Genomic DNA, 20,060 nt, shown 5'->3' with positions numbered 1-20,060 from the left:
TAACCAAGCTATTATGTAATCTAACTTACTTTTAGAAAGTGATAAATAAAAATTAGGAAAAAGTACATAATGAGAGAGGTGAAGCTACCTGTTGTACTCTTCTCTATACCGTTCAATTTTATCGGTTTTCTATGGAAAGACTAGAAGAGATACATCTGATATGTTGTATTATATGGAGTCGACCACATCTATGAAAAAAATGAAAGGAAAAAGGATCTAGTAGTTATTGCCATTTGCTAAAGAAGTCCGGATGAGTTGATAACATGCCTCGAGTTTCTCTTTGTTGAACTGAAGAGTACCACAGAGTTCATTCATGCAGGAATCCAAATTCGAACCTCCAACATCCATATGCTTCATCACATGAAGTGTTACGGCTGCAGAAATTACAGATGGCCGATAATGCACTAGTTTAAAATCACTGAGCAGAGAAAGAACACGATGATTAAATAATGCAGAGAACTCCAAATGCTGGTGATCTCCCAAGGGAACCATTTTGATAATGTGGTTCATGAAAGAAAGTGGGATGGCTGGGTTCATCTTCCAATCTAGCAGCGAGAGCACCAACAGTTCCATTTTTTGGATTGACTTTGGCCTAAACAAATATTCCGATTTCTCAACCTGGAACCATATAAGTTGATTCTCGTTAGCCTTTGTATTGAGTTGCAACTTGTAAATGCAATACTAACAGGAAAAACTCAAAAAAACATAAAAGACAGTTCCATGATTGTGGAAAAAAAAAAAAAAAAAAAAAAATCTCAGCTATTTTTGTGAAAATGCGTGCAGTTCTAGATTTTAATAATAAAAAAACCCATAGGTACAGAGGTTAAGTGTATGGTTTCCACATGAAGCAATAGCACAAGAGATTTTTGAAGAGTTAGAATATAGAAGTATCTGGCTGCATTTCTCTGAAGGTCTCAAGGCTAAAATGGAACTTGAGCAGGTCCAAAACAATATTCCAGACTCCTGGGAAAGCTCACTTGATTGTGAGGGAGAGGGAAAGTAAGCATCTTTATCAGTTCCTTGTGCAAGCTGGGGAGAGTTTTCTAAAGAAAGAAGCTGGAGTGAAGTAAAGTGGTTGTCACTAGGGGATCAAAATCGAAATACTTAGAACATATTTGGTAGACTGTAATAGACACTGTAATGTAATAATTATTCTTATTATTTAGTTATTATTTAGTTTGGTTATGTTTTTATTACAAGGAATAATCATTCGTTATGAATAGTTATTCTTCAAAATGAGGAATAACTATTCATCTTTAAAAGGTTGTATTAGCTATTCCTTAGTAAGAGCAATAATTTCAAAACTTAATATATTTTCAAATAAACAAACTTTCCATATACATCTAATAATTATAAAAATAAAAAATCATAAAAAATAATACATATCTCTCTTAAATTTAAAAATAACAATTTTTAAAGAGATATAATTGTATGAGTAAGAAATTTCTTAAAATAAATGCTAAGTTTCATTCTAATGTTATAACTCACAACCAAACTAATGACTAGGTTTAGTTATTACATTACAATACATTTTATTCCTAATAATAAATATTACAATTCCTATTATAATCCTCATTAAGTGTACCAAACGTACCCTTACTATTCCCAAAATTGTTTCCATTGGAAAATCAATGAGTACTATCAAATGCCTAGTTGACAATAGTGGGCAGAATTTTGCAAACCCTACGCTCTTATAAGACATGGCAAAGGAATTTTATGAGTATCTTTAATTTTTGGTATTTTAAGCATCAGCTTAAATCATAGTGATGTAGCATTGAGCTCTTAGATTCTCACTAATAAAATCTCTGAGCAATAGAAATCTGCCTTGCAAGCTGAGGTTTCAAGCTCAAAAATTCAGAATGATTTGTTTAGTTAATGGAGATAAAGCTTATGCATTCTATGGTTTTACTTCCCAATTTTTTATGAAGGCATTGATCATGAAGACGTTAGAGCCGCTAGTGTGTCCTTTTCAATTGGGTAAACTCCTTGGTGAGGTAATTGCAATAATCTTGTCTTTGATTCCCAAAACCCCTAACCCTTCTAAGATGGGAGATTTCAAACAATTTACCTCATACTGTAACATAATCTACAAATGTATTACTTTAATTTTAGTAAATAGATTGAAGCCTTGTCTAAGTAGTGTGGTATGTACTCAATTATGTTATGTTAACTACTCATTCTTCTCAGCATTATTCAATGTAGGACATTTACTCACATGTGTAACCCAACAATCTCCCTCTCATGTGTGAGAGTTTGCCCCTTTGTAGGCTTCATGACCTCTCTATAGGCCATGAACAAGTTCTACTCTCTCTTCCTTGCACAATGAGTGTTTCCCTTCATTAGTGCATCATTTATAAGCCTTCACATATCAACCCCACATGTCTTTTATCCTTCATGGGAACCTCGCACCTCATTGTTATCTAGCATCATAGGCAATAATACTCTTTTGTTGGCCTTTCCTAGATCATTTATGAGAGCTTTATGGGCTTACTTGGTATAATATACTGTCCTTGCTCCAATAGGAAAAGGGACCTGCCTTGCTCCATTTGTGAAAGAGCTTTAAGTGCACATATCTTATTCCCACTCCAACTGCGAAAGGAACCTTGATAACCTTGCCAACTTTGCCCTACAACACCATGGGCTCTAATACCACTCGTTGGGGATATAAACACCTTAGAGAGATTCTTTGAATAATTAATATAACATATAAAGACACATTTTAACCTAAAAGGTCTAAATCCTATGGGTATGTACTCAATTACGTTATATTAACTACTCATTCATCTTATCATTATTCAATGTGAAACTTAACTCACATGTATAACCCAACAACAATAACAAACCCCCATTGTCCCTAGAAGGTGTTATGGATATTATACAAAGTAATAATAGAAGAACAAGATTAATATAAAAGATAAACAGAAAATAAATAACTTGAAGGCACTATATTGTTTTCCTTAGATAATATTTGCCCCCCATACTATTGTTACTAAAGAGTTATCACAAATTTGTCCCCAAGATACAACCAAGATGTTCAGATAGCAATTCTGGAGAATAACCACAGGATTTCTTGTGTTTATCTCAAACTTACTATTTTGTGAACATAAGCCTTCATTTATACTTATAGGGTTATATTTCATCAAAAGACACCTATAAAGTGTTAAAATGCTTCATAAAACTATTAACAAGGCTTGAAACCTCTTCAACCTTTCTGAATAGTTAACAGAAAATTTTGCAAAAAATCCTGTTTCACGATTTTCGATCGGTCGAACAGGAATCAAACAGGATCAAGACATCTAGAAACTCCAGGAGTTTTTCTTTAACATTTTCGATTGATCGAGCCAAAATTTCAATTGATCAAAAATACTGTATTTTGAATTTTCACTTAGAAAATTCCAGAACTTGAATTTTCACTTCATGAAACTATATTCTCCAAACTCAAACATCATTATTACAACCTATCCATGTATATACCTATATATACAACAGAAGGAATATTGCAAGGAATGTTTTGCTAATGCAGGAAATAGTGAAAATCTACCACAAAAATAAAGACAGGCCTAGATGCACTCATGAAGTGGATCTCATGAAGGGGGCTTACAATATCGTTGAATGAGATATTGTACTACACTATCTTCTAGCTGCTAGTGTATCACCAACCTTTGTCCATTGGGTGAAGGAGTGCATAACAACTCCAAAATTTTCAATTGCCTTCAATGGTAGCCTGGTGGGTTACTGTAAAAAGGGAAGAGGATTAAGGCAAGGGATCGCCTCTCCCTTTACATATTCGTTCTAGCCATTGAGATTTTTTCCAAGATTTTGTAGAGAGGAGTGGGAAAATGTGCTAAGTTTAAATTTCATCCAAAGTATGTTGCATTGAAGCTCACTCATCTATGTTTTGCTAATGATTTGATGGTGTTTTGGGGAGCTTATCTATAATTTATTCAAGTGGTCCTTGAAGCTTTGAATGAGTCCACAAAGCTATCGGGTTTGAGACCAAACATTGTTAAGGGAACGTTTGATATACTAAATAAAGATTAATTAAAAATAGTAATCTTTATTACTAGAAATAAAAGAAATTGTAATGAAATAAGTATTATTCTTATTCATAAGTTTAGTTTAGTTTTTTTTTTATTTTTTTTTTATATATATATATAATTATCTGAGATAAAAATCATACTCTAAACTAATATAAGTATATGTATGTGAAACTCCTTCCTAGAAACTTGAATCTTAGCACTTACCCCTCCATCCCATAAGAACTTGTAATTATGGAGCAACTATCAAGCCAAAGGTGCGTGATAGTATAAGTTTGGTTATTACATATGGAAAGCTTGTAAAGATGATGTATAGGGAAAATTTGTATTTTTTAAATTATATTAACTTAAAAAACTATTGCATGCACTAAAGGATTGTTATTACAACCATTTTAGAAATGTATAACTATTCTTCATTTTAAGAAATAGTTATTTTTCATAGTAAAAATGTAATCAAATAACAGAATAACTATTATACATAACTAATAGACATGAATAACAGTTCGATTACATTAACTATTACAACATGCTAAACATTTCCTTAGTATAATTTTCATTGCTGCTACTCCTTCAAGCCTAAAACAGCAAACATTGGGCTTACTCCAATTTAAAGAAGGGAAGCTTCTTGTTAAATACCTTGGACTGCCTTTAATTTCTAGAAATTTGACAAAAAAGGAGTGCAGGTCTTTCTTCAAGTCACGTTTTCCATTTTTTTTTTTTTAATTTTTATTTGTTAGTGTGTGTAAATAGCATTTTCCCACAGCTAGAAATTTTTTTTTGTCATTTTTTGAGCTTGAGCTCTTTGTGCAATGTTTCTTGAAACTGTCTTGGTATTGTAGCTGTTTTGGTGCTGTAGTTGTAGCAACTGTACTGGTGGTCTTTCCTTAAAAAAAAAAAAAAAAAAAAAAAAAAAAAATGTTTTGGTGGGCTTGATCGGTTGAGTTGAGTTTCTAAACTATTTTCACTGTTGTTCTTTTGAAATGAAATTACTAATACATAATGTAAAAAAAGAAAAAAAATTAGGATTTGTTTGAATATCGCTTATTACTGAAAATCGAAAACTGAAAATACTATAGCAAAATAATTTTTAAATATATGAATAGTATTATGTGACCTAATTTTAATTTAAAATTTGCTGAATTTCATATTTGTAGGTCTTGTGAACAGTGCACAGGACCCACAGAAACACGCCAAACACACTAACTTTCAGTTTTTAGCAACATCCAAACTCACACTTAATACAAAAGGGTTAAGTGTTACCCTCAAAAGGTTCTGTATTTTGTGGAGAAACTATAAGGATTTTATACAGGGTGTCTCTATTACACACACAATTGTACACATAGTACCCATAATCTCTAAAAACAAAAGAAAACTGTGGGCCTGTGGCTTTAATTACGAAAGTTCAAAACTGTGATTGGGATTTTTTTTTTATGTGCGCATTAAGGGGTGTACACTACTAAACTTTACCCCCATGATTTTTCTACCACAATGTCTAAAATAATGGAAATCGTGACTTCAAGTTAAGGAAGTTCAAATTGTGAAATCACAGTTTTTCTCGTTTTTGGAAATTGTGTGCAGTAAGGGATATGTACCAGTCATTTCTTATTGTATACTTTATCATCATGATTTTTCTACCACATATGAAAGAGAGATAGGGATCAAATTAAACTTACTTGGAGATCAAAGAGAAGAGGAACGTGGATCTCCACAACTTTAGCTGCTAAAGAAAGACAAGCTACAGCAGCTAACTGCACCATCCAAGGCTTCATGGGCATGTCACTCCTTGACTGAAAACTGAGTAGAAATTGATCAAGATAGTTAACTGACAAAACTGCAGTGAAGGCAGAGAAATCATGGTAAGAATTGACAGCCAAAATCCACTTTACGGCCTCTTGACGAGCTGAAATGATGATGAGAGACATATCGGCTTTTAGAAAGCAGGAAGAGAGCTTGGCATGGGTCTCGTCTTCCTTAGATAACAGAATATGTAGCCAACAATATTGCTTGTCAAGCTGCTCATCCAGTTCCACTAAAAATTGTGGCCAATGATTATTAATCAGTGGCTGTTCAATAGCACTCACGTTATCTTCGTTGCAGGAAAGGTCATTGAGACAAGAGAAGTGATCATGAGTCTTTGCTTCTTCTTCAGCCATAACTGTAATTTGTCGGCGTAACAAAAATAGAGAACAGCCAACTGGGTTTATTTTTTGAGTTCCCACTCACCTTGAACACTAAGGTTAAAGTCTTCAACCTTGGAAGAGAGAACTCCCATGCATAGTATATTCATTAACAAATCATAATGTGGGATCGAGATGCATTGTGCATGTGTCTTGTCTAAATCTTCTCTCTTTTTTAGTGGCAAGTGCTCCTAAAAAAATCATTTTACCACCTCCCTTAAAAAAAAAAAAAGACTTCATTGTTGACCTGAACGATTGGACCTTTCAACAACCTGTCCAAGTCAAGAAAAAATTGTGTCACGTGTCGTAATTTCCACTTTCAATTGTAGGATTCATTTAAAATTAAAAAATAGAAGAGGGTAGCTATATGGTCCCCAGTGATTTATTATAGGGGTGACACGACTTGCAAACACAATAGAAATGGTCCGTTTGGATTAAATTTATTTTTGCTGAAACTGAAAACTATAACAAAATAATTTTTAAATGTGTGAATAGTACCGTGAGACATTTTTAATATTTTTAAATACGTGAACAGTGTCATAAACAGTGTATGCACAGTTCATGAACAGTAAATTGTCTTTGAAAGTCAACATAAGCGGCTTGAAGAAAAAAAAAAAAAAATAGGAGAAGCAAAACACCATACGTCAGACGTAGACGCGCAATCCAAACTGCACCAAAGTACAAACATGATACAGTTTTTTGCAAATTGGTGTTTAGTGTAAATAGATTTGTGTTGAAATGGATCAAACATCTTCACGTGATTAATAAATGGGTCAATTTTGTGTTGATCTACTTAACCTCAATCAACTCGAAATAATTTGATTAATATAAATAAATGTAATATTTTTTATCTAATATAAATTTGAATTCTAAAAAATGGAGTAATTTTACTGATTATATTGATAAATTATTTATTAAAACTCCAAATTCTCTAACCCTTTTACCAAAAACAACGAAAAAAAAAAAACGCATTTCACTCTATTGTTCTTAGATTTTCTATTAAACGAGTTGAAATGGGTTGTGTTGTGTCAACTCGCTTAATAAACATGTAATGTTATGCTTGAAAAGTTTTATTGACATGACTATTAAATGGGTTAGGCTAGATTTGAATTGCGAATTTGAATACTCTTCCATCAACACGAACGAACATGATCCACTAACACAAATTGCCACTAGTAATTTATTAGTTGATTCATGGGAAAAACTGAAAAGAAAATAAAATGACATGTATGGTTATGTCATATGTATTTTTTATCTAAACAAAAATTTTAGATCAAACAAAATAAGTTAATTAAAATTTTTAATCAATTATAGTTTTGACTCTATATATCTTTCAATCTAAGAACACTAGCATTGGGAGGGTAAACACCCCTAGTTGCCATTTTACAACCAAATCCTCAAAAATAATGCTCCATCTGGGTATGGGTTTTTATAAATTTTACCAACTGGAGCATAAGATGTAAAAATAATAATAATAATAATAATGTTATTTTATTCCTCTCTCTCGTCTGTTCTCACTCTCTCTTCTCTGTTTCTGTTTCTCTCTCTCTCTCTCTCTCTCTCTCTCAGTGGATTTGGTGGTACTGGGCATAGATTTTGGTGGCTGAGGTTTGAATCGGTGGCCGGGTTTTGAATCAGTGGCTACGCCTTGGGTTTCCTCTCGGTGGTTTTGGCAGCGTTGGGCTTTGGTTTCGAGGCGGGGTCTTGAATCGGTGGCGTTGGGCTTTGGTTTTGAGTCTGGGACCTGAATCGGTGGCGAGCGACGTGGGTATGGTGGCTTGGGTTGAAATCAAGCAGCGTGGGTTGGCGGCAATTTCGGTGGGTTTAAATCAGTGGCTTTCTCAGTGGTTGTGGGTTGCTGCAGGCGTGGGTGTGGTGGCTTGGGTTGAATCAGTTGAATCGGTGTGGAGATTGGGTATTTTGGCTTGGGTTTCGATGGTGTGGTTGGGTTTTTGGTTGGTTTTGTGTTTCGGTGGTGTGGATCAACAATTGGTTTTGTTGGTTGATATTGGTGTTTTAGTGGTGGTTGGGTTTCAGTTGTAGGTATTTGTTAGCGGTGCTGGGAGCACTGAGAGTTGAGGAAGACTTTGGTAGGCAATAGCAGATTGGAAAAAAAAAAAAAATAGATAAAAAGGAAGAGAGGGAAAGAATAAAATTTATATTATTTTAATGAGTTATATATAAAAATAGAAATTATGATGTTGGGTGAGTTGTAAAATGAAATAATATAATAAATAAAATAGATTTTGAAGGTGTAAAATAAAAACTTTTTTGCATTCCGGATGTTAATGCTTTAGAGCACCCACACTAGATGTGGGATATGTGCCAAATGCTAAATATTTGGCACATATCCCACACCAAACCCAATTTTAGCTCATTTAATAGATGTGGGATATTATTTTTTTTTTTTTTTTGCAACATTGAACAGTATCGTGGCAAATTTGCCATGGTACGGAAGATATGTGGTATATTATTTGTTGTTTGTTTATTGTGTTGATAAGTAGTAAATATTATTTTAATGTATAGAATTGAATTATAAAATATCTGATAAATGGGATGTTATAATAGGCATTTGATATGGTAAAATTGTATAATTTTTGGAACATCTGCTACGGATGCTCTAAGTCCCTCAAACTAAAATAATGGATTCCCATGGTAGCCACCAACTCTATTCATCTAAAATCTTAATTTAAAAGTAGGTTACAATTTCTAACTTTTAATAAAGAACAAGACAAAGTAGGTTAAAAAAGCTTTAGCATTCCTATGAAAAAAAAAAAAAAAAAAAAAAAAAAAGGCTGTAGGCTGTAGCATGTGGACCAAAGGGGCGTTTAGTTCCTCGATGTTACATTATTTAGATACACATGATACAATTAATGACGAGGGAGCATAAGCCAGCAACTGTTCTCGAAAAGTTTTATATATATATTGGCAGATCATTTCAGATTCGAGTAATGGAAATGAGAACGGGATCTTCTTTTCTATTTTTTTTTTTCCTAAAAAAAAAAAATGTGTGTGACGTTTGATATTACGTATGTACCATGGTTACATGGTATGCATGACGGAATCTAATGTTAAAAACCACGATGATATATACTAGGCTCTGCTCTGCCTATTTGGTATTACATTTATGGCCTTATGGGAAACCCACCCACATTTATTATTAGCATTGCTTCAGTGGTTGAGTAGGTAGCTGGGGTGTGAAAGAATGAGAATCTTTAGAATTCTCTACACCTGTTCATACTTTTCAATTCCATAATTTCTATGAGTCAGTATTTATGAGAGCTTTTAACATCTGACGGATATTAGGTAAGGTCAAACTAATGCTATGTGAAATTTGGGTTTACATTCACATTGCAATATTGTGTCTGTGCCTACGCTACCATTAAGTGGCAGAGCCAAAAATTTGTCTTTGGGGGCCCAAAAAAAATGAAAAGATTAAAATTTTCCCCTATCTGTAGTACCACATGCATCATTCATGCTAAGTATAATAATTAAAATAGTACTACAAACACATACTACAAAAATTGTATTTATTAAATTTAAATAATTCATGAGGTAAGATTGACATTATTAACTTATGTGTAATCAAAATATGCCAAAAACAAGTAGTAATATAAAAAATTAAATATTTTTATTCAATATTGTAATCTATACTTTTTAAGAGGGAACTGTCAAGTAGCGAATTAGAAATAAAATTATCAATAATTTTCCTTTTTATATAAATAAAAAAAATTTAGACAAAGTATATTTGTATCAGTTTTAATAATAGTTTATTATATTTATATATCATATAATAGATTAATTAATTTAATGACTAATAACAAAGGTAAGAAAAATCACATCTGGGGTCCCACGTGTAGGACCTGTAGTAAACTGTAATCTAACTTTTTCTTTATTTTTGAATTATTAAAAAATGTGATTTTTAATGTACTCCCTCTTTTTTTTTTTAATGATTTATTTATTTATTTATGTTGGTGTTTGAATTGTTCTCTCTTCACATCTATTTGTACTGCATTTTCTTTTTCCATTTTAATGAATGTAATTTCTAAGTTCAAAATAAAATTATTATTCGTGTAGTTTAATTAGATAAAAGAGAGAAATATTCCAAATTGAGATAGACAAAAAATTATGACTCTAAAACCCAAAAAAAAAAAGTCTCATCTCGAGGCTAGTATTATTTAACCAGCTCATTCATGATAACGTATTCACGTGTAATTAGTATAATCACGTATTTATGATCACGTATCCCACATTTGGCCATTCAAATTTGTCGGTAGATTCTACTCGTGTCAGTAATCAACTGTATCTTTGTATATGCAATTATGCATACATACATGTCGTCTTATGATTTGGTATTTTTCCAAATATGTAGTAAACAATTGACATTTCATTTCTGTTATATGGTCTCTGGCTGTCCTCCACGTTTAACAGCAAAAAAAAAGCATGAAACACGAGTGCACAACTAAATTTACCTAATGTTTATATGCCATGATGGAATATATTTTGAAACAGCCTTTGTTTTAATTAAAGACCTTCCTTCTAAAATTATTTTAGGAACTCCTTTTATGGCTTTAATTTATCCCTTTTTAGTGACAGATGAAGGAATTAAAACTAATATATTGGGAAAAGATATATTCTTTAGATTCATTGTACCACCTGTCTTGAAAGAAAAACACTCTTCCAAAAAGGTTACTATTTTAACAGATATCAATGAAAGAGGAATCTATATAGCTAAAAGAAGTTTGTCATCTTTAAAGACAGAAATATTACTTGTTAATCAATTGACAGAAAATGACAAAAAGAAAGTTAAACAAGACAAAGAGGCAGAGATATGTTCTTATTCTCCTATTGCTTCTTTGCATAAGTACCAACATAAAGTCCAATCTACAGAAAAACTTAGTAGAAAAGGCATAAAAGACGAAAATATGGATACAATCTTTTTTAATCAACATGCATGGACTGACAGTATAGGGACTGACAGTATGATAGAAGTACCAAACAAAATTATAATAAATGACATATTTACACCCTTTATAGTATCCTTAAATATTAATATAACAGATATTTTAATAAAAGAAGCTTTGACAGACTCTCTTGTATTGATCATTAAAGAAAACATTAATTGTGATAATTTCTTGAATAATGACATATTTAATTTCCCAACAGACAGAATTAACTATAATCCCTTGCTATATTCTCCTATTAATAAAAGACTTTACGAAGAAACTTTATTTCACATATTCTCACAAGATGAGATATATAGTAGTACATATATGAATATAATCATACTAGATTTTAGAAATATTCTGCGTCTCACTTACTTTAACAGACCCCATCATGACTATTCTAATACCATTGCTACTCAGCAAGAGCACAAAAGTGTACAAAGAAAAGTTTGTTTTATAAATGCTTTTCTTGCTTTTTTTCATAAATCATTTTGAAAAGACTTTACAAAAGGATATTGACAAAAAAGTTTTTAAAATAAATTTTATAGAAGCTTTACAAGAAAATGTTTATTTTCAAAATTATTTTTCAAGCCGTAATCCTTTTCCCAAAACCCAATTGCAGACTACTATGAATAAAAGATCCTCTCAGAAAGACAAGGGCAAGGCACTAGCGGTGCAACCCAAAGGTATCCGAAAGCCTTCAGTAAAAATTTCGGATATGCATGAAGGCGTCTTGATGGAGACAATATCCCTTCAGGATACGTTGCTAGCAGAGGCAATGTATTCATGTGATGAAAACAATGTAATTCTGCAAAAAGTGCTCCGCACTGATCTCATGTTTCAGGACGGAGAATTTACAGACCTTCCTCTTCATATTAAACTACTTCTTGATAAGTTACAGGCAACCTTCACCCTCAGATAGAAACCCTTATTCCAAATGACCCTTCAGGCTTTGGAATTACATCTTGTGAGCACCGGGGCATTTATTGAAGCACTCGATTGTCAACTCCCTGGCAAGGAGGATGGAGATTCAAGCTCCACAAAGACAGAACTACAGTCTCTAAAAAGCTATCTTATGGGAACAAGCTTTTCAAAACTCCACCCTAAGATTCAGCAAAAAACGAGACTTGCTATTAGAACCTTACCCCCTGAAATCCAACAGAATATATTAACTCATAAAGCTATAACAAGTTCTTATGATAGATGGATATATCTTTTTAAAGTATTAGTCTCTACAGCATTTATCAGAACAGAAGACATGATAGGTGATATATGGTTATCTCATAAGGCTACATGGTATGAGAGCTTTGGAAATTCAGACAGAGTTTATGAAAGAACAGGAGATAGATATAATCCCTACTCGGGATTACTTATCAACACAGAGATAGAGGATCCAGTAATCTGTGATCCTTTATGGTTATCTGAAATGCTAGAAGCAAGGTTTATTAGCAAATTAATTATAACTTCTGCAACTCAGATTAGTTCATTCCCCAAAGTCATCCAAGAAGCAGCAGCACAGATTGGAGGACTTAATTATATGAAGATGGAAATCTGGAGTACTCTTCCAGTTTGGGACACTAACTATTATATGGAAGCTCAGCCAGCACACATTTTAGTCCTTATCCATGATTGGGGTTGTATCCTTGAATATAACTGGTATACAGGAGATACTTATTTATTACTTGATGATCCAAGTGCTCTAGCTCAAGAATGGTCTAATTTCATGTGTAACAAGATTTATAAAGTACAGAAAGAATTAGACAGCATTTATATGGCTACACCGACAGGATAGCTGTGTATGGTCCAAGACCTTCAATAAGAAGGCTTATTGGGAAAAGAAGGATTGTTAAGGATCCCAGATTGATGACAGCTAAGGATCATGTTCCTATTTTCCTTCTTATTTCATATTGTGCTCTATGTAATGATTATGGAGTGCTTCACGAGCATGAGCAGTATGAGGACAACTTTGATCTGCTAGATTATGATAACTACGAGGATACAGATTGATAGACAGATAGACAGAATGCATAGACAGACAGAATGCATAGACAGACAGAATGCTCTTCCGAACAAACAACGGCGACAGATCACTATTCACTGGCGACAGATCACTATTCACCAACATGCATGAATAGCTTTTAGACAGATCCATTACAAATACAGACAAATTTTAAGTCACTACTGTTCACTAGCATGTGTTCCCTGACAAAATCTCAGACAGTACTATTCATGAATAGTAAAACTTTTATTATTCAGAATTCTAAAAGATTCTACTGACAGATTAACTTGAGTTCACTTTACTTAACTCAGGTTACTTTTAAAGACTTACCATGGTTCACTCTATCTATAAAAGGACAAACTCCGAAGACAGAAGATAGGTCCAAATTTTCAGGTCCAATCTTTAGGAAACTAATAAAATCTTACTTGAATAAAACTTCTGTCTTTGATTAAACTTGAAAACAAACAGTCTTTGATACAAGCTTGAAAATGAAACACTGTCTAAAGAGTTACAAGATTACAAAGTAAAATCTATAAAGGGTTACAAGATTATATCTATCTAAAAGGAAAGGGTTACAAGATTACAAAAGAGACAGGATTACAAAAGAGAAAGGATTACAAGAGTCTTTCTGAGGGAGAGGGAGAGCTATCTTAGACCTAAGCTTTGAACCTGAGAATTGAACCTTAAAATTGTGACCTGCCTTCTGTCTTCGGAATTTGTCCTTTTATAGATGGAGTGAACCATGGTAAGTCTTTGAAAGTAACCTGGGTTAAGTAAAGTGAACTCAAGTTAATCTGTCGGTAGAATCTTGAACAGTAAAAGTTTTATGAACAGTAGTCTATCTGGCACTCTGTCCGAGTACGCATGCTAGTGAACAGTAGTAACTTTAAATGTCTGTCTATACTTTATGTCCATTTTTGTCTAGACTTTGTTGGGTCTATCTGAGAATCTTCATACGAACTGGCAATAACTTTGGAACGCTGGAATAGCAATGCCTTTTAAAATCTATTTTGTCCTTGTCTAAACTCTTTTTACGCATGCTCGTGAATAGTAGAAATGACTCGGGGACATCTGTCTGTATCTATTAGAAATCAAAATGACCTGGTGCAAGGGGATAGTGACCTGGCACAGTTGTCTATCTTGTCTGTTATTTTGTCTGATTGGTAGTTATAGTAGTTAAACCTTTCTGATCACCACTTGAATACACTGTCATTTTTGACCTTGTATTCTGAAGGGATATTGTCTCTATTGAGACGCCTTCATGCTTTAACTGAAATCTGTATTAAAGATTTCTATTTTGGCAGAATTTGGTCTAAGATTTTAGCCTTAGAATGGCTATCTTGCTTGCCAGGCAATTGACCGTTAATTTTAAAATTAACTAATTAAAGGCCATTATGGAAGTGACAACGAGATGGGAATAAATATATGTTGAGAAAGGACAAGAAAGAACTAAAAGTCATGATCGTATAGTACTAGACAAAGATCCTGGCATAGAGATAGGAGAAATAATGGAAAGATACGTAGGAACAAAAGAAAGACTAGAATAGTCAACAAAAGTAGGAAAAATATTTTGTTTTCATAAAACCTTTTATATATATACATACTTAAGTATATATATACTTAAGTACTACTGCTACTGGGTAGAATAGTATTATCTACCATTGTAGGAATCTCATCATTATCTATCACTAAGTCACTATTGTCAGTACTTCTATCCTTTGAGATGGAAATTTCTTTCAGTAAGTGTATATCCTTGGGGAATGGGGATAGGAGGAACTTAAAGAATACTTCTGTTTCCAAAATATTAGTACATATTCCATTATCTGTCGTGAAGAAAGGGTAGATAAAGCCAAAAAGGATTTCCTAATATAACTTTAGAGGACAACTTTTTTGTTAGGAAGAAAGGTGTTTTGAACTTGATTCCATTATTATATATGTATGCCTTAGTTAGTTTCTTACTTATTTTAAGTCTATCACCATTAGCCTGAGTTAATCTGTCTGTTGTTGATTCATAATACTTAGAGGGTATTAATCCTTCTTGTATGCAATTCATGCCAGCACCTGAATCAACAAGGGCAATAACTGTTAATGAAAATTCTTTATGAACTACCAAAGTTATCTCCGTGTACCATTTCTGGAATATCATTTTGTTAATTATATTTAAAATTTCATCTTTATCATCCTCTTTATGAGAACTTTCACCAATATAATTATGTCTGTCAAGAAAAGGGGAATCTGTCAGAGGTTCATTACAATATTTAATTCTATCTTTTATGCTAATTACTTCTTTTATGCTAATTACTTGCGCAATTATCTATTCAACCATGCCTTTTAATATGAAATTTTCTGATTTTAATTTTTTCAGTTCATTTTTTAGGTTATTAATATCTATTTGTAGGTCTGTCACAGTTATAGGTTTATTGGGTTTAAATCTATCAGTAATTTCTGTAAAATTATAAGTTGACTTATAATCTTTTAGATCTATTTCAAATCTATCAATTTCAGTTAAAGATTCTTTTAATTTAGATAAATAATCTTTCTTAGACTGTAGATATGGAAGTTTATCTATTAAATCCATTATTATGTCTTCTTGTTTTGTAAAGACGTTTATTTTTAATTTTCTTTTACAATAACAATTATCAGGATTATTACAGTTACATAATTTAACATTTTCATCATGTGAAGAAACATTTGTAGATGACGATGAGGTGATGTTACTATTATCTATCCAGTGAATTTCATTATCTGTTTCATCACTATCTATCAATTCTATTATACTCATTAGTTTATCCTTTAGTTTTCCTGATATATCAAGTTTATTTATCTTTCTTTGAAAGTTACAATATCTGCTAATGTGTCCCTTTTTCCCACATTTGAAACAAGTAATGTCACTTTCCCTACGTCTATCATGTTTCTTTCTTTTGGATTCTTCCTTCTTGTCTTTAGACTTACCTTTATAATATCTTCTATTATTGTTCTTGTATCTATCGCTTCTATCATCTTTCTTTTCTTTTCTTCTTCTCCTAGAGGGAGCAATTAATGGATCAAAACCATATTGCTCACAAAAAGTTCCTAGCTCTTTTTTAGCATATCTTTTTTGCCTTAAGTCATTACATAGCCATAGACCTGTTTTATTAATTGAAGATATTATGTCTCCATATGTTAGGCCAGGATAGTCTATAGTTCTGTCATTATTAACTATATCAAGTCTAACTTTTTGAGCAAAGAAATAAGGTAAACTAGCAATGAATTTTTCTTTCCAGTAGGATTGTTGACAATCATTCCTACTTAAGACTTTTGAAATAAAAACATCTTTATACAATCGAAAATCTGAAATTTGTGGACATCTTAAATTAATTAAAACATCTGAAGCTCTTTCTTTATATTGATTGGGATCACCAATAAAATGTTTAGTTATGGTAAAAATTAAAGTATTAACTGCATCTTGTGAAGGCTGTCTATCTGTCATTATAACACTTCCACCAGTTTCTCTTTTAACAGCTGTTAATATTCCATTTCTATCATCATTATTTAAATAATGATCCCACCAGCCTTTCAACTGGCCAATAAAACTAGTGACAATTAAATGAGCTATCTGATGGTCCTGTTTTCCATGATTCTTATAAACATTATTGAGCAAAGTTATTTCATGTAAAAGGTTTATATTTCATATTCTGACATTCCATCAATATCCCATTCATAAATTAAATCTGGCGAATAAGACGAATTAACATAAGTATGTCTTTCTTCAATTGTAAATCAGGGGGAGTAGGTTTAGGATACCAATTCTTTCTGGGGTATAAATATTCAATTCTTCCTTTTTTACGATCTTGCGATGAAGATGCTAAAGTTAATTCATTAACTTGTAATTTATCTGTGAATTGTGATTCCAAATTATTTATGTCAGATAAATCTATCAAATCTGTCAATTGATTGTCTTCTGATTCTTCATCCTCCGAAGAATCAGTTCGTCCTGTTGTATTTAACGTTATAATATTCTTGTTTTTTAATGGCTCCATATCCTTTAATGATTCTAGTTTCATTAAGTCCAGTTATTTATTTATTTCATTAAGTAAATTATCAGTTTTTTCTGTCATGGGTTTCTTTAAAGGTGTTCTAAGGTGAGGAGGTATTTCATGAGGGATAAACAAAGGGGTATTGGACGTATTTTCTTTCTTTATAGAAGTAGAAGGGGGTGTCATTCTGTCCTCTATGTCTTGTAGTTTTTGACCAATTGTTTTTAGGTAGGTATTAGTGTAATTGTTCTGTTGAATCATATTATCTAGGTTCTTATTAGCATCACTTAGACTAGGTCTTTTGATAGGAGTAGCCAACACTTGGACTCCACTATTTTGACTTAATATAATTGATTCAAAGGGTGGATAAGTCTGATACACTTTCTCATGATTTTCTATCTTTGTCCATGACAATATTTTCTCTATTACACTTATCTTTTTGTTATGATAGTCCAAAAAGTCAAAGAAACTGAAATGTGTCTGTAAATCTGTCATCATTTCATAATACTTAGTTCTTAAATTATTTCTTTCTTGTTCATTGTATTCTTCAAAGAATTGGTTTTTTCTGTCATTATTTTTGAGTTTTAAGTAATCATATTTTAGTAGTTCTTTATCTAAAACAAATTCTTTAGATAAAACATTAATTTGTCTATCATCTGTAAATCCTAAAATATTTGTGTGGGTAGGAGAATCAGGTTGAGGTTGAGGCTGATAAAGAGGTTGGTGAACATTAGGGGTAGGTTGTGTGGTATCTGTCGGATAATAAGCTGTTTCTGTCTGGACAGGGGTTTTCTTAGTGTTTATAAGGGGAAGGTGTATAACTGGAGGAAGATTCTGAGGAGGTAAAGGTCTGGAATCAGAGAAAGGTGTCCTAGAGGAAAGGGAGCTTCTAGGGGTAAACATCATAGGGGTCTTTCTGCCTGTAGAACTACTAGGTCTTATGAGACTATCAGTGTGTCTGTCATTATTATTAAAAGAAATAATAACTGTACCATCTATATTTTGGGCTATGAAGTTTGGTTCAGTGTTTTCTATATTTGGTGTAGGGACAATGGCATCAAGTTGCCATCTATGTGGAAGGGCTATATCTTTCCATTGTATTTGTTAAGGTACCCGCAATCTAGTGTTTCGGGTTGAGGCTTGCAGAAGGAGAGTCTGACCTTTAAGGGAAGGATCAACTATTGATTGAGGGTCTAAAGTGGTTTTCATCAGTTTATAATAAATCCTATAAATAACAGCTAAAGGTTCTGAGCCTTCTTTCATGTAATAACCGTTTGTTTTTATATTCAAAGTTAAAGCATCCATAATATTTCTATCAGATAGGCTTAAAGCAAAGTTAGGATAACAATTAAAATATATTGGTCCTTTATGTAAACTTGTTTCCATCATTCCTAAGAGTGAGTCATTAAATCTTAAATGTCTGTCATCTTTTAAACAAAGTAAAACACTTGCATTTAAGGCTTCTCTTGTTAATGGTTTAACAGCTACTTGAACCAAGCCAACATGTAAAAATGCATTTTTTTTCTCTATGTCTGTTAATTGAGTCTATTGAAAATAACTGAATTGTTTCATATTCATTAAATAAAGAGTAAGTTCTTTCAACAGTCTTTATAGTGTAATGTGTCAAGAAAGATAATTTAGAAAAAGTAGTATGTCTGTAGATTTTATCAGTTCTTTCAGTTGGTATATTCCATTTATTCCATTCTAGTAAATTTCTGTCTATATCTTGCATGCTATATTCTTCAGAATTAACTATCTTATCACTTTCCATGTTCAGATTAGTGTGTACTTGTCCTAAGTGTGTCCTAGCAACAGATAATGAGCAACTAAACATATTCATTCTATTTCTAAGCAATTAATAATTACTAACGGAATTATTACTAACCACTGGTATCCTTGCTATCAAGACCACCTCCCTGGGAAACTCCATTGCGGGACCGCCCAAACAACGCATGTCCGTCGGCTTAACATCACAAGCTGACTAACGCGAAACTATGGTTTGCCAACGAGTCTTTAGGCTGACCAACGCTAACAAGGTGCAAGTAGTGGCTATGCAGTAATAAAATTCCTAGTAACTTCTTAATTGCAAAGAAATAAAACTCAGACAATTACCACCCATGACTCTGATACCATTAAAAGCATATATTTTCTTTAAGAGGGATAAACTTGCTGGGATCACTATTTATGAATATATCTACTAATTTTTTTATAAAAAATTTGGGGGGGCCGAGGCCCCCTTCAGCCCCAACGTGGCTCCGCCACTGCTACCATTTGATACAAAAATAAATAAGAGGTCCTTTTTTTTTTTTTTTTGTCAAATTAAAGAAAACCATGGAATTCATTCTTGACACAGAATATTCTACTCTACTTCATGACATAAGCCTGGCGAGTTGCGACTGCAGTGATGATTATGCAAGGATCTAAAAAATCATTGAGAAGGGGGTGGTTCCCATAGGTTTATTTATTTATTTATTATTTTAAAATTTTAATATAAAGAGTTAAGTAGAAAGAAGATGATAAAAAGATTATTAGAAGTCAACAGGTAAAAAAATTTAAAAAGTAGAAAAGTATTAGTAGAAACTATTGGAGTTTATGATATAATTGCATGAAATTTGATGAACTACTCATGAGTAAAAGTCATTGCTTTATGGGCATGACCTTCATTGCTATTATTATTATTATTATTATTATTATTATTATTACTAGTCGTTAAACCGTGCGATGCACGGGATAGTTTTTTAAAAGCATATATATTTACTTTGCTTAGAAGAATAATCTCTTGAAACAAATAAGAATTCACCTCTACTTACTATGGCTTAAAACCTACTATGTAAGTATAATTTTATTTGAAATGTAATCAAACATTAAAGTAAACTAAACAATTG

General features: G+C 32.4%; 1 protein-coding gene across 1 annotated transcript; it reads right to left on the bottom strand.

Moving 5' to 3' along the window:
- Positions 1-6,407, bottom strand: LOC126729163 (cyclin-D3-2-like). Its single transcript, XM_050434856.1, has 2 exons — positions 5,711-6,407; positions 1-618 (listed from the first exon to the last, which is right to left on the bottom strand). Exons 1-2 carry the CDS (start codon positions 6,188-6,190, stop codon positions 217-219), a joined length of 882 nt encoding a protein of 293 aa, XP_050290813.1. The 5' UTR covers positions 6,191-6,407; the 3' UTR covers positions 1-216.
- Between the last annotated feature and the right edge of the window lie 13,653 nt (positions 6,408-20,060).

Source organism: Quercus robur, chromosome 5, assembly GCF_932294415.1.
Source record: "Quercus robur chromosome 5, dhQueRobu3.1, whole genome shotgun sequence".
Taxonomy (NCBI): Eukaryota; Viridiplantae; Streptophyta; class Magnoliopsida; order Fagales; family Fagaceae; genus Quercus; species Quercus robur.
The sequence above is the reverse complement of the archived record's forward strand: the minus strand, read 5'-3'. Positions and strand labels throughout refer to the sequence as shown.

What these genes read in the sequence shown, in the direction of transcription:
- LOC126729163 (XM_050434856.1), bottom strand. Translation starts at nt 6,190, where the DNA reads ATGGCTGAAGAAGAAGCAAAGACTCATGATCACTTCTCTTGTCTCAAT. An exon ending in CTCTTCTCTTTGATCTCCAA is followed by an intron (nt 619 to 5,710) that starts GTAAGTTTAATT and finishes ATATGGTTCCAG; the next exon opens with GTTGAGAAATCGGAATATTT.